Source organism: Lathyrus oleraceus, chromosome 5, assembly GCF_024323335.1.
Source record: "Lathyrus oleraceus cultivar Zhongwan6 chromosome 5, CAAS_Psat_ZW6_1.0, whole genome shotgun sequence".
Lineage (NCBI taxonomy): Eukaryota > Viridiplantae > Streptophyta > Magnoliopsida > Fabales > Fabaceae > Lathyrus > Lathyrus oleraceus.
In genome coordinates this window covers 72558977-72572150 of record NC_066583.1, presented here as the reverse complement: position 1 = coordinate 72572150, position 13174 = coordinate 72558977, and the positions used below count along the sequence as shown (strand labels likewise).

The 13174-nt window shown below is 37.5% G+C and overlaps 1 protein-coding gene and 1 long non-coding RNA gene across 4 annotated transcripts; one reads left to right on the top strand and one right to left on the bottom strand.

Annotated features, from left to right (window-relative positions):
• Nucleotides 1–571: 571 nt before the first annotated feature.
• Nucleotides 572–4773, bottom strand: LOC127078804 (uncharacterized). Its single transcript, XM_051019230.1, has 13 exons — nt 4744–4773; nt 4466–4624; nt 4274–4368; nt 4058–4161; nt 3827–3943; nt 3672–3777; nt 3140–3328; nt 2830–3031; nt 2587–2754; nt 2230–2468; nt 1144–1242; nt 873–1072; nt 572–796 (listed from the first exon to the last, which is right to left on the bottom strand). Exons 1-11 carry the CDS (start codon nt 4771–4773, stop codon nt 1215–1217), a joined length of 1437 nt encoding a protein of 478 aa, XP_050875187.1. The 3' UTR covers nt 572–796; nt 873–1072; nt 1144–1214.
• Nucleotides 4774–4837: 64 nt separating this feature from the next.
• LOC127085505 (uncharacterized) lies at nt 4838–7191 on the top strand. 3 transcript variants are annotated; one of them, XR_007789160.1, is made up of 4 exons: nt 4838–4866; nt 4948–5874; nt 5954–6019; nt 6134–7191. It is a non-coding gene; the product is annotated as an uncharacterized LOC127085505 (long non-coding RNA). The 3 variants fall into 3 exon arrangements; XR_007789161.1 differs by having other exon boundaries at nt 4844–5040; nt 5115–5874; XR_007789159.1 differs by having other exon boundaries at nt 4844–5874.
• The last annotated feature ends 5983 nt before the right edge of the window (nt 7192–13174 follow it).

The following is a 13174-nucleotide window of genomic DNA, read 5'->3' as shown; positions in this document are numbered from 1 at the left end:
TCGTCTCTTCCTTTTTCCGAGCCTTTCTTTGCGTCGTTTCCTCGTTCGTGTTCCGTTGGGGTTTTAAACTCTTCAACGTTAGATTTCCAGTATAAAAATCCAGGTTTGAGTTTTTTTCAACTGAACTTTTAAGTGTAAATTTTGCAGAGGGATTTCAGCAGAGGTTCCCTCCTTTTTGTCGATGGGTCCATTTTCTTATATAGAGGGATGGTGCCAGGCTCGTATCTGGTGTGAGCTGGAGAATCCAGCAAATCATTCCGTTAGGAGATGGATCTTTTCAGATTTTGTTGTGGTCCCTTCATAATAGGTGGTATCAACGTTTTGTTTTTAGTGAAAGGTGTAGCTATTGTGCTAATCTTCATTTCATTCTTACCACTAGGGCTGGACAACGGGCCGGGTTGGGCGGTTTCGGGCCTAAAAGCCTCACCCATCCCAACCCGCGGTTAAGCCATATAAGCCCATTTTCGCCCATTTTTGTAATCGGTTTGGACCGGTTGGGTTAGGACGGGTTGCGGGTTATGCAATCGGTTTAATCGGTTTTATTGGGTTGATATTATTTTGAGCCCAATAATACATTTTGATAATATTTTGAGCTACAAATTACTACAATTTAGATTCAAAATAAATTCAAAGTATCAAAAACTTCAATCCAAAATAACAAATGTTATGCTACTTCCACACAATGAGAGGTTCATGTGTTCTCCAGTCTAGCATCCATTGAAGCATCCATTGACGCTTGACGAAAGAGTTCTTCAATAGCTCGAGGAATAATCCCTAACTGCTCATTTGTACCATCCTAAAATTAATCATATACAATCAGAAACCACAACATACATTGGATAACATTAAGAAGAAAGAAGAAAGGAGGATACCATAAAAGATCCATTAAAATAATAGATCCTGCATCCATTGTTATGGGCCTTTCAATCTTCTTTATCTGTTCTACTGAATGGATAGATCTTCCAATGCCACCATGCATACATATAATTTTCTTTTCAATAAGTGCAGCGAGTGGAAGATGGTTAAAAAGTTGATTGAATCTTGTCCACGCCCATATGCCGTCATTTTCACCCTACAAGCACCTAGTTAGCTGCAGAATTGAATCTAAAAACACAATCAAAACAAGTATGTCTTCGCCTTTACCATTCGTTCAATGCACTCTATACGAAAACCAAATAATGCATTTATGTCAGCAGCTTCATGATTTCCACATATCAAGTGAACATTGTCAGGATATTCAATCTGTACAATCACAAGAACAACAGTAAAAGTCAATTATAACGACAATGGATGCTTAAACGTTAACGTTAACTAGAAAATGAGTTATTTACACGACAAACTGAAACAAACCAAGGCTGCATTTGGATTGGCTTATGAACAACGTATTTTAACTTATCTATTGACATGGGCACTTGTTCGATAGTAGTTTATGAAAATAGGAGGTTGTGACATATCCATAAGATGTTTACATTTTATTTCAATAAGCACACCATTATAGGTTATAGGAAAACAATTTAATTATGTTTTCTCTTGGATTATAGAAATGGCTTATACATAAGCGTTAATCCAATCAACAACTAATTAAGTTGTTTATCCAAATTCACCTCAAGGGATGAATTAAACTATTGTGTTAAGAAACAAACTGCACATATTAACTTAACACACAACATCACCCTGCATGTTTTACTGCAAATCACAATAAAAGTAAACATTTCTACAAATGGTTTTTGGATGGAAACATTTTTTGACATGTTGTAGAGTGCAGATGCAACAAACCATTCAGAAGAAGTGCATGTTGAAATCCACATTTCAAAGGAAAGGAATATTTTTAGAGCCAATCAAATAGGGCCTCAAGTGCACAATAACTGTATTTTAAAGGTTGAAATTGAAACCCTGATACTAAGTGCACAATAACATCCACCAGGGCCTCAAGTGTATCTAACGTAAAATTTCTTGATGTGTCTATAAGATGTACCAACAAATACTCTTAACAAGAATCTGATGATCTGCTTTCCAAGGAGTTGTTAATTGAAAAAAAAATGTATGGTTGACATTTTATAATATGATAGTCTAAGACTCGAATGTTCGATCTAAATTCTAATTGACGCACAGGAATGAAAATATCCATGATTAGATAGTGTAACAGAGATAGAGAAGGGCTGACTAGTACTATAAGCTATTTTGGCAAAGGAATGTTAATCTACCCATGTATACATGTAATAGACTTACGTGATGTCTCCTGCGGTTGAAGGAAATCCATATTCATCAAATAGTCGCATCAAATCACCAAACTGACCATGAAGATCACCAAATACTTTGACAGGAGCTTTCAGCTGAAGAACAGTTGGTTCGTGCATAAATATTTGCTCAGCAGCATAACAAAGCTCACCCACTTCATAAGAATCCAAGAAGAACCGCCTATTTGCAGGCGCTTTCCAGTTGCGAGGCCTGAGCAAATTTGAAATTATCTGGCAAGAAGAGAATGACAAAAGTGATTATCTAGTATACTATATGATAATTAAATGGGTAGCCGTGTTAGGTTCAAACAATATAAAGGAAGAAGAATGTGCATCAGATAATGCTTGCCTTTTTATGTAAACCCTGAGGGGATTTCTGCCTGGTGAACTTTTTTGTAGGATATGGTGAATCACTGTTTATGGGAAGCATGCGTTTGCTTTCATTTTCAAATTGATCGAGTGACAATTGTCTCACCATTCCACCTAGGTTACCTATAGCCTCTTTAGCAACTACAACCTGCAATAAAATTATATTAATTTGCATCCTTGAGAGATATTCCATCAGTTATAAGCAAGGATTCCAAGCACATACAGCTCTAGGATGAAGGTGAACATCTCCCTTTGTGTCACTTCCATCTGCAACTGTGTCTGCAGCATGTGAGTTGTCATCTAACACAGATGTTTCATCAACGGGACTACTTGATATAGCTTGCACAGATTGCCAAACAGCACTAGCTGCCTCAGCTTCAGCAGCTGATGCCTCCCTCAGTTTCTCCAGAGAATATTTGTCAAAGCTGGTAAAATCAACACATATCAAATTGTCATAAAATTTAAATAGTCCGTGCACAAGAATGATAAGCTAGAAGTGTTTAGCTTCTAAAAAAGAAAAACAAATAACATACCCTGCATTCCCCAATAGGCAATCAACAAGACCCCATACACCAATCTTTCTCCATGACATGTTGAAATGATCAAACCCAAAATTGTAGTAGTTTTTCAACCAGGCAATGTCTAACCAGTCATATAGTATCACCCCAATTCGGCAAAGCTGTAGCAGGCAAATAGGTTTCAATGTTTTCCCATCTTCCGGCCTGAAACAATAATAGATACTAGCTTAGCACCTAATGGTAATTAACTTTAAAAACAAAGGGGAGTTTTGGCTTTTATTAACATGTTGCTTGCTGAAAAGCTCATAAAATTCAGCTGATGAAAGAAAGCCATAATCTGCTGAAACAAGAAGTATAATAACAGCATTCTTAATGTACAATCCCAATTACTGATCTTTTACCATTCCATTTTTTACCCTAGGAACTCTTGCATGTCTTAAACACCCATTTTCAAGCCAACGATGTTATAATAAGAAAGCTATTTAAAGTCAATATCTCTAAATAGTTTTATATGTTTAAGCAGAAACTAAAGTTAGGTAGAACTCACTGGATGCCATCAAAGTAGGTTCTTGTAGTCCCATTAAATGCTCCAGATAAGGATGTGATGCTTATAAAAAAAAATAAAAAACAAACATAATTAAACACAACATTTTGTGAGCGTTTGCCAATCAAAATGTTGAAAGAAAAACATAAAATTAAGACCAATACCAATACCAACCTTATCAGCAAGCATTTGTTGCAAACCACGAACAACCTGTGCTCCAGCAGAATGTCCCACAAAATGAAGAGGGTGATCCTCATCCCACTCAGAATAATGCTCTTTATGTACCAAAATAAAGGAACATTAAAAAAAAACACATAGGTAAAGTGAAAAAAAAAAGCTACAAACAACAAACATAACATGAAGATCTCCAATGTCCAGAAAGTCCAAACCTTGTTCATAGATTCTTCCAAACTGCGAGTGTCCACACTCCTTGCTGTGTTCTTCACCATAATCAACCTGTCCTCCTTTTAAATAATAGAACAATTCCCTTGCCCTGAGAAAACAAAAATTACAAAACCCTTTCAAGACTTTTCACAAACACAAAGCATGCAAACAAAACCATTAAGATAAAACCTACCAAAAACTCTAACCCTTTAAACCCTCACCTATCATAGATACTTGTTAAAGACCCTAGATCAGGAACAAGAACCCTCTCATCTTTCTTCTCAGCTCCAGCAAAGTATGACAAACCACCCAACCTCTGATAAATCAAAAAACAACATTAACAAAACCGAAACAAACAAAAAAAAATGTAAATTTTGAGACAGAATTACAGAAACAGAACAATTGAGCATTACCCCTTTGCCAAATCCAAAAATTCCATGCACCAAAACAATAGGAGGAAGATCATCCCCAACTTTGGAGGTGCGGCTGTGAGTGAGAGAACAAAAAATGCTTTGGCTGTGAGTGAGAGAACACCGTGTGAGTGAGAGAACAGGAAATACAGAATGAACTTTCTGCTGGAAAACCCTAGGTAGGAGGTATCTTAATTGGGCGGGTTAGGGTATCCGCGGTTCAGAATTTTGAACCCGACCCGCCCATATAAACCCAATTGAAACTGCTATATTTTAATCACTGGCCCGATAGACCGTTTGAACCCGCCCATTTCGGTTTTCTTTTTCGGTTCCCTGCGGGTTTGGCCGGGTGAACGGTTCTTGTCCACCCCTACTTACCACCATGACTCTTGGTTTTGCTCATGGTAAAAAACGTCTCTTTTATTTTACTGTCATGTAATATTCTTTGTCCAATCGCGTACTGCTGAATGGATCAACATGTACAGTTTTTGCAGTTCATTTGCTCAGGGTATGGTGCGCTTGCTAGCATGATAAATTGTTCTCATGATGGACGCATGGACTCTACCATTGGCATCTTGGTACTTTAGTAACTTGCCTTCCCTTGAGTATTTGGCTATGGATGCTTAGGTAATGAACTAGAAATTTGTTGCAGGTATGCCTTCCATACGGTAGTGCATGAATATTGGTTCAATTGGTGTCTGTAGTCACGTTTTACGTATGCCTTAATTTACATGATATTGGTCTTGCATCGTGATGTATTATCTCATAGTGTCTTACTGGTGCATACATTCTACAACGGAGTTCTTGCTTAGTCTGCCTCATGAGTAATGGTGGATTTCATGATTGGATTAAGCCTGGATTAGTTCTGCATCATGGCCTAGCATTGGTACAGCATACTTGTTGCATTAGTTTCTGGTTATCCCGCAGATGTTTCCCATGCCATTTACTTTGGGAAGCTTTGTTGTACTATAAGTGACTTAAAACCAGAGAAACATGCGGTTTGTACACTTGAGGCTTAGCCATGATTACCAACAATCAAATGCAGACTGGATAGTAGAGCATGGTTCTGGTTATGATGATGGTATTTTATGCGTATGCAGTAGGGTTGTTTAGCAACATATGATACTGGCCTTGTTTTGTGTTGAACTTGATTGAGTAATGACCTCTGAACGCAATTTGCTACATATGTATGCTAGGTAATTGATTTGTTGGATGGTGCAGGATATTGGCTACAGGGTTCCGTTGTTCTCCGTTTGTCTATGCTTGCAACTTCTTGTCCTGTTCTTTATTAGCGGCATTTGGCTATTAGTCTGTGAAGTTCAGAAACATGATTCCACGATTGTCATTGACATCCAGCTTTATGTGGTCAAACTGCTTTGGGTTCACAATAATTCTACATAAGATCCTGTATGGTATGCCTTACACTGCACCCTTGTACTCACTTTACTCATGATTTTCCCACTTAACTTGCCTGTTTATTGAATTGATTAGGTACTTGTAAGACCTGTGGTTTGCGCGTCTTTTGTCTTGTGCCCACCTGCTGGCTTATGACAGTAGGTTGTTCCCTGATTTGAACTCCTTGCCTTGGTGATGAACATTGGTTAATAAACAGTTGTATCTCATTTGCCATGATATGTGTACTGAAATTTTGGTTGAATTTGTGTGATACAGGTTGAAGCTTGCTAAAGATCAAGGTGTGCTTATGATGCTGCAGACCTTACTCTTGCCAAAAGCAGGATATATATTAGACAACATCACATAAGCACCAGAATTATAAGGATCCAAATTCAAAATGCTCCTAGCAGCCAGTTCCCCCAATTTCACGTTTGAATGGATATTACAGCCCACGAGGAGAGCACCCCAAATGCTGGAATCTGCCTTGAATGGCATCTCTTGGATTAATTCATAAGCTCTCTTCAATTGACCTGCTCGACTCATAACATCAACTATACAAGAGTAGTGTTCAGACCTTGGCGGAATACCATAATTATGAATGATTAAGTAAAAGATTCACGGTCTCATCAACCTTCCCACCGTGACAACAGGCAGATAGCAAATTCAGGAAAGTTATGCCATCAGGTGTAACACCAATTGTTACCGTATGCCGACCTGGTTTTTCCTTTTAATAGCGATTCTTTTTATGGTCTAGTGATAACAATGCAAAGTGTGACTACCTCCTTTATAACTTTGGGTTAAGAGTGTGTGGTTGTTTTTAATTGTGCAGGCGGCAATATGCCTGGCTTGCAACCTTTGGAAGAAACTAGCACAAGGAGTTTGTTATGGTCAATTGACCCGCTGTTTCCAGCTTGACATGAAGTTATGTATTTGGATCATAGGCTAGGACTTTCCTTTTGGCAACTTGCAAACGGTTGTAACTCATATTTGTAACAAGTATGATTAAGAGGTGGAATTGTTACGTATGGACATGTATGTATGGTTTTTCTAATTGTATGCATTCCTATATGCTTGAATATTAGTAGTAAACATGATCATGTTCATTGTGGGTAAACACACCAGGGCTGACCTTGTAGATATGGTATGAACAAGTATATCCACCTTAAGCAGGTAGACATAGAACAAGACTGGCTTGGTTTATGTCGATAGATGTAGGTTCGTGGAGTTGGGTCAATGGATCGACCGGAAGTCAACGGTTTGTAGAACTAGGCAAACTTGCAATTCTTTGTTGTTCATGGTCCTTGGATAATCAATATGTAAATGACATTTTGGTATTTTGATGATTGTTTCATGAATGGCATTGTATGGGAATGACTTGAATTGGGTTTTTTGATATACTGCACATGAACATGTGAACAAAACTACCACCTAAACAAAAGATCCATGAATAAAATATGGGAGAACCACAAACAAACCAATGGACATGTGTGGATAGTATAAGATCTAAAGAACACCTTATGGTTTAAGAACCTTCTTAGGAATGAGTCGGCATATGACACAAGATGAATGAACTAAGAACAAAATGTGCCTAGAGTAATTAGAGGAACTGAGCATAGATGAAATTTTACGAGGCCAAGAACTTGGATTAGGGTCAATGATTATGAGCAAGTGAATGCTTTAAATCCATCAGTGCAAATGAGAACAAACCATGAATGTTGAAGGTTTTAAGGTTGGGAAGTCAGGGTTGTGAAGCTTGGATCCTGTTAGGATACTTAAGCTTTAAGTTTATGCACCATGTCCAAAAGTTTTGAATTGCCCGGACAAAATCGGGGTATGACACTAATTATGAAGGCCCACATGTTGTCAAGAGAGCCTTTTCAGGCGGTGCTTTGATTCTTACAACTATGGATGGGGAAGAGTTCACACATCTTGTGAATGTCAATGCAGTCAAGAAATACTTCGTCTAAAAAAGAAAAGAACAACTCACTAAGTTGAAAACCCGAAAGGGCGGCTTAGGCAAAAAAGAGCGTCTCGATGGAATGAAAACCTAAAAAGGCAATCCAGGCAAAAATTAGACACATAAAACAGAAAATTTATCCCGGTAGATTAAGTACCCTACCTTGGGGCAATCTAGGCAAAAATTAGGGATTATGGCAAGTAACTGCACCCGGTTGGTTTTGAACAAGTCGTTTGGTTTTGATTCATCATTCTCAACTGAAGACAAGCACAATGGACGTTGAAGTTGGTAGGGAGAGTAGTTATTATTGTATTCAATGTAGCCTTTTTCCATGTAAATTATCATTTTCAAACTTTGTAAAAGATCTACGGAGTCTCGTCATTTAGGAACTACCATTCTATTAAATAAAGTTGAGCTTTTGTCCAATTATTACTATTCTTATTTACTTCTGCTAAACAAAATTGAATTTTTATGATGATAATTTCAAAATAAATTAATGAATAATAATTATTTTTCTTAAAATAATAAAAACAATCATTTTAAGAATAATTGATTTCAGTAAGAATGTCAACATCAATCTGAGAACAGGTAAGTCTTGAAGTGTGAAGCATTGTTGGTCTTCCCCAAGCAGTTGGTTTGGTAACTATTTTCCTCCCCAACGGTTCACCATTTATCCCCAGCATGGTTGATAAGTTTCTCCCCGAGTAATTTATCATCCCTAGTAGAATTGAACTAATGATCGGTCCCCTTTGCAAATCCATATTCCCCAGTTGTGGTGCTCATATTTGGTATCCCCCAGTTTATAATTTGTGATTAGACCCTGGAGATCCGGAACCTTTATTTGGTTTCCATTTTGCATTTAATTGTGTTGCATAACTTTGGCAGTTTCTCCTTTGTGCGAATCAGACCTGGTTATCTTTGCCCTGGAATTGGTTTATTTCACAACTTCCAAGAAGAATTCGATGATTATTGAGGAATGTGACGGTCTTGGTCACAATATCCCCAGTAATTTGCTTAAATCCTCATGCAGAGTTTGTCTCTAGTTTTCCTCGGTGGAGTTCATCTTCTATTAAAAATATCCCTCGTTCCCGGCAGTGTTGGATTCTGAGCAGTATTTGATTTAGTCCCCTGCAAGGTTGTCTCTCATTTAACATGGTGTTGACTTAAAATTCCCCAAAGTGTTGACAATTTGGATCCTCAGCAGATCCTTTTTCTATCCTAGGCATGTTTGGTTGATCATCCTTCAACAATGTTCTCTCCCTGTAGATTTTGTCATGATTGATTGAAAGCATGTTCTCCATGACTTTCCCAGCCAGCGCTTATTTACACAGAGCTAGATGATTTATTTTCATCCCTAGCATTTTCTCCAGTTGGTGTTTACATCTTGTTGAGATTAGTCGAATGTTGCAGTGATTCAAATCTTTGTTATTTGTCTCCTTTGTATTGTTTTATCAGCATAATCACAATCATATACATGCATATTCATGCATAAAACACGACATCAGATATTCCATTATGCATTTTATCGCATTTGATTTTTCTTTTGATCCTCTGCTTCGGTAATATTACTTACCCGTGCAGATTTGGTGTGTTTGTCCACCTTCAATTGTAGAGTGTCATCCCCTTTAAGCAGAAAGAGTTTAACCTTTCTCATTCCCCACTGAGTTATTTCCTCGTGGATGATTATTATTTCAGTTTCCTCCCCAGTTAATTATCTGGATGGAACCATTCCCCTTGAGTTATATCCTCATTGGGTTGAGTCTTTGTTTGACCGTTTCTTTCTAGTTATTACCTAGATATATATTTTGGTCCCCTAGGAGTCTATTACCCAGTAACTGGTAATATTCTTCTCAATGTCGAGTACATTACTTTTGCCCAATACCCGGTAAAATGTAATATACTTCCTTTGTTTTCCCTAGTGGATTCATTTTCACATTTCCCCAAGTAGTCTATCCTTGATATGTTCATCTTAACCGATGACAAATATTCTTCCTTTTTTGGTTTTCTGCCCAGTAAAAAGGTAGGTGTAATCCCTATTTTATTCCCCAGAGAGTTTATCCTTGATATGTTCACTTTGACCGATGACAGATTTTCTCTTCTCTTTGGTATTCTACCCAGTAACTGGTAGTTGTAATTCCTACTTTCCCCTGCTGAGTCTATCCTTAATATGTTCACTTTGATCAGTGACGGATTTTCTCTCCTTTTTGGTATTCTATCCAGTAACTGATATATATCATTCCTATTTCTCCTCGGCAGCCTATCCTTGATATGTTTACCCTAACCGGCAACGAATATTCTTCCTCTTCCCCAGGTGGTCTATCCTTGATATGTTCATCCTAATTGATGACAAATATTCTTCCTTTAAGTTTATCCTTGATATGTTCACTTTAATTAGGTGATGGATACTCTCCCTTTGGTCTTCTGCCCAGTAATCGGTAGTTGTAAACCCTATTTGATCTTTTCCCCAGTAGGTTATTCTTACCCAGTAAACCGGTAACGAATACACCTCTTTTTCTCAGCGAGTCATCCTTGACATGTTACTCTCCGAGTGTATTGATCTTCTTATCCAGTAACCGATAGTAGATAATACATATCTTTTACTCCTGTGTTGTAATTCATTCTTCCCCCATGTGAGTTTGAGTGTGTATTTCCCCAGTGAAGTCATGAATCCCCTGTTTGGTTTGAGTATTGCAGCTTTGTTCTGATCTATTCTCATCCCCTGCAGATAACCTTATCCCCAGGCCGAGTCCTTCCATTGGTTTATTTTCATGGACATCTCCTCACGTCTCCTAGAAATTTTTAAGTCGTAGCCTGGCCTACGCACAACTTTTATTCCCTAGAGTTTTTGTCTCCTCAGTGAGTTTTCCTTACATAATGCATTATGCTCCTTTGGACTTTCAGTCTCTCCGGATTCTTCTCCTTTGTGGCAAAATATTCCCCACAAAGATTATTTTAACATTCATATCATATGCATCATGAGGTCTCTTAGGGACCAAAATATTCCCCACAATATTTGTTCAAGCCTCTACAAGATTTTGATAATAACAAAGTTGTAAGACCCCAATTTTGACCCTAAGATCCCTTATGTTATCTCATCATTTGCATTGGCTTTGGGATCACACCTTGACATACTCCTTACCCCTTATTCATTGGGTTTGCATTAGGAAATATAACCAAGCACATTTGATTGTATCATACCTTATTTTTCTTTGTTTACTAGCCAAAATATCAAAAATATGCCTATGTACAGCTTTGTTTCTTTTGTAGGTAATGTATGCATCCATCAATGCCTCATCAAGCTCACAATTAGGGTTTAAGACCCTCAGTGCAAGGATATTAATCAAGGAATTGTTCACATTGGTTTTAGACATCATATATGGATCCCCATTATCTTCACTTATCATTTTGATCAAGAATTCATCAAGAGTTTGAAGCTTGTTTGCCTTTGAAGCCCTAATTCATCTGGGTATCTTATTTGACTTCCTCAGCAAGTTTCTTCAACAATTGATCAAATATTTCAAGGGATACTTCATATTACATCATCTTATACATATATGATTCTCCATGAGTCCAAAACTTCAAGAAAACTTCAAGTTTGCAAGTAGGTTCAAAGAGGTTGACAAGAGAAAGTCAACTAGTCAAAATTGGGGTTCACTAGACCCTATCTCCTACAAGTTTTGTCATATAAAAATGATTCCAAGAGAAACGTTACTCCTTATGACATTCCAAACAAGTTTCATGTTGAGGTTAAGATCTATATTTTCTTGGAAATTCATTTTTTATGGTGAAAGATTATAGGTCATTTTGTTTGTGCCCTAGTTAGGAGGTCAACTTCCAAGAACCTTAACTTGCTAAATCTTTATGATATGAAGGCCATCCAAGTTTCATGATCAAATTCACGATTTCATGTCCAACTTTTATTCTTTGATAAACTTAAAATTTAACTTGCAAGGGCATGTTCCAAGAGGAAACATTATAGGTCATTTTGGGTCATTACCATTGAACAAACAATGAAAGAAATCCTCAACTTCTAAAATGCATACCTCCTTCATAACAAATCCAAATGAGGTCCAATTTGTGACCAAATTGAATAGGTTTGAAATAGATACAACTTTAATGAAAGAAAGTTTTCCATTTGAAGCTCATAGGAAAAGTTATTCAAGGTGGAAGAAGTGAACATTTGACTTGGTACTTGGAAAATTTTCAATTATGTTTGATTTCCCAAACTTCCACCGAAAAATTCATCATGATCCAAGCTTAAAATGGAAAGGTGTTCAACATAAAAGTTGTTCCCCTTGATCTCGCATTTCCAAAAAGTCTAAAATCACTTCATTTGGACAAGTTTTGAATGACTTACACATGGTTACTCTTCATGGTTCCATTTGGATGAATCTCATGATCAGTTCTCATTTTCAAATGCATAGCTTCATGTTACACTTTCAGCATCACTCATGATCATTTTTGGACATTTTGACATCATGTCATGGGAGTATCACACACCCATGCAAACATGCACATGAGAATTTCTATTTTTGGCATTTGAATGGAAGTGTGTGGAAATCAATTGTCATGCCTATAAATACATTGCCCTATGCTCAGAATTATGGACACCTCTCCCAATCTTTGCTCCTGCAACCTTCCCATCACCATTAGAGGATAAACTTGAAGGATTTCAATTGAAAATCGAGTTTCAATTTCACTTCTGTTTTGAAGTTGAAACTCCAAGAATCCAACCCATTTGAGCTCTCAATTCACCTCCTGCAATAAAGTGGAAGCAAGCCCAAGCAAATTGAGATCTAGATCGAGCTTCATCACTGCAAACTGAAGGTGAAATTTGTCAAAATTTCTCTCTTCGATTCTCTCTCAATTCTTCACCATTCTCTTTGATTTTTGGTTGGCTGAAGTTCTACCAATGTAGGCAACAAGATTGAGTTGCTTTAAGGTCAAATCGAAGCAACTCAGATCATGAACCTCAAATTTCAAATCCATGTATCTTTCAATATACTTGGAATTAGAAGAAATGGAGGTCAGATTCGTTCTCCTGAGCATTTTTCCTTCAAAAACATGTACTCACTTTTCATTTTCCATTTGGTTTATGGTGGACCATTCCGGTGAGGTCCACCGGAGTTAGGGCTCCAGTGGTGTCCTGGCATTGCCCATACCATCTGATCATGGATCCACGTTCTAATCTTGGCCCTTGCTTTTGAATACCACGTGTGTACACGCGCTGATTGAGGTGTTGGATGGAAGCACGCACGTGGCCATCAGAGTTGCCACCTCAATTAATGAGGGAGATCAAATGACCCTTGTTTTTTTTTATTTCATTTAATTTTTTGATTTTTCATTTAATCCCTTTATTT

Coding starts and splice junctions, on each gene's coding strand:
- LOC127078804 (XM_051019230.1), bottom strand. CDS start 4,773: ATGGGCGGGTTCAAACGGTCTATCGGGCCA. Junction 4,625..4,743: donor TCAAACGGTCTATCGGGCCA/GTGATTAAAATA, acceptor GTTTTCCAGCAG/AAAGTTCATTCTGTATTTCC. Junction 2,755..2,829: donor TTCACCTTCATCCTAGAGCT/GTATGTGCTTGG, acceptor ATTTTATTGCAG/GTTGTAGTTGCTAAAGAGGC.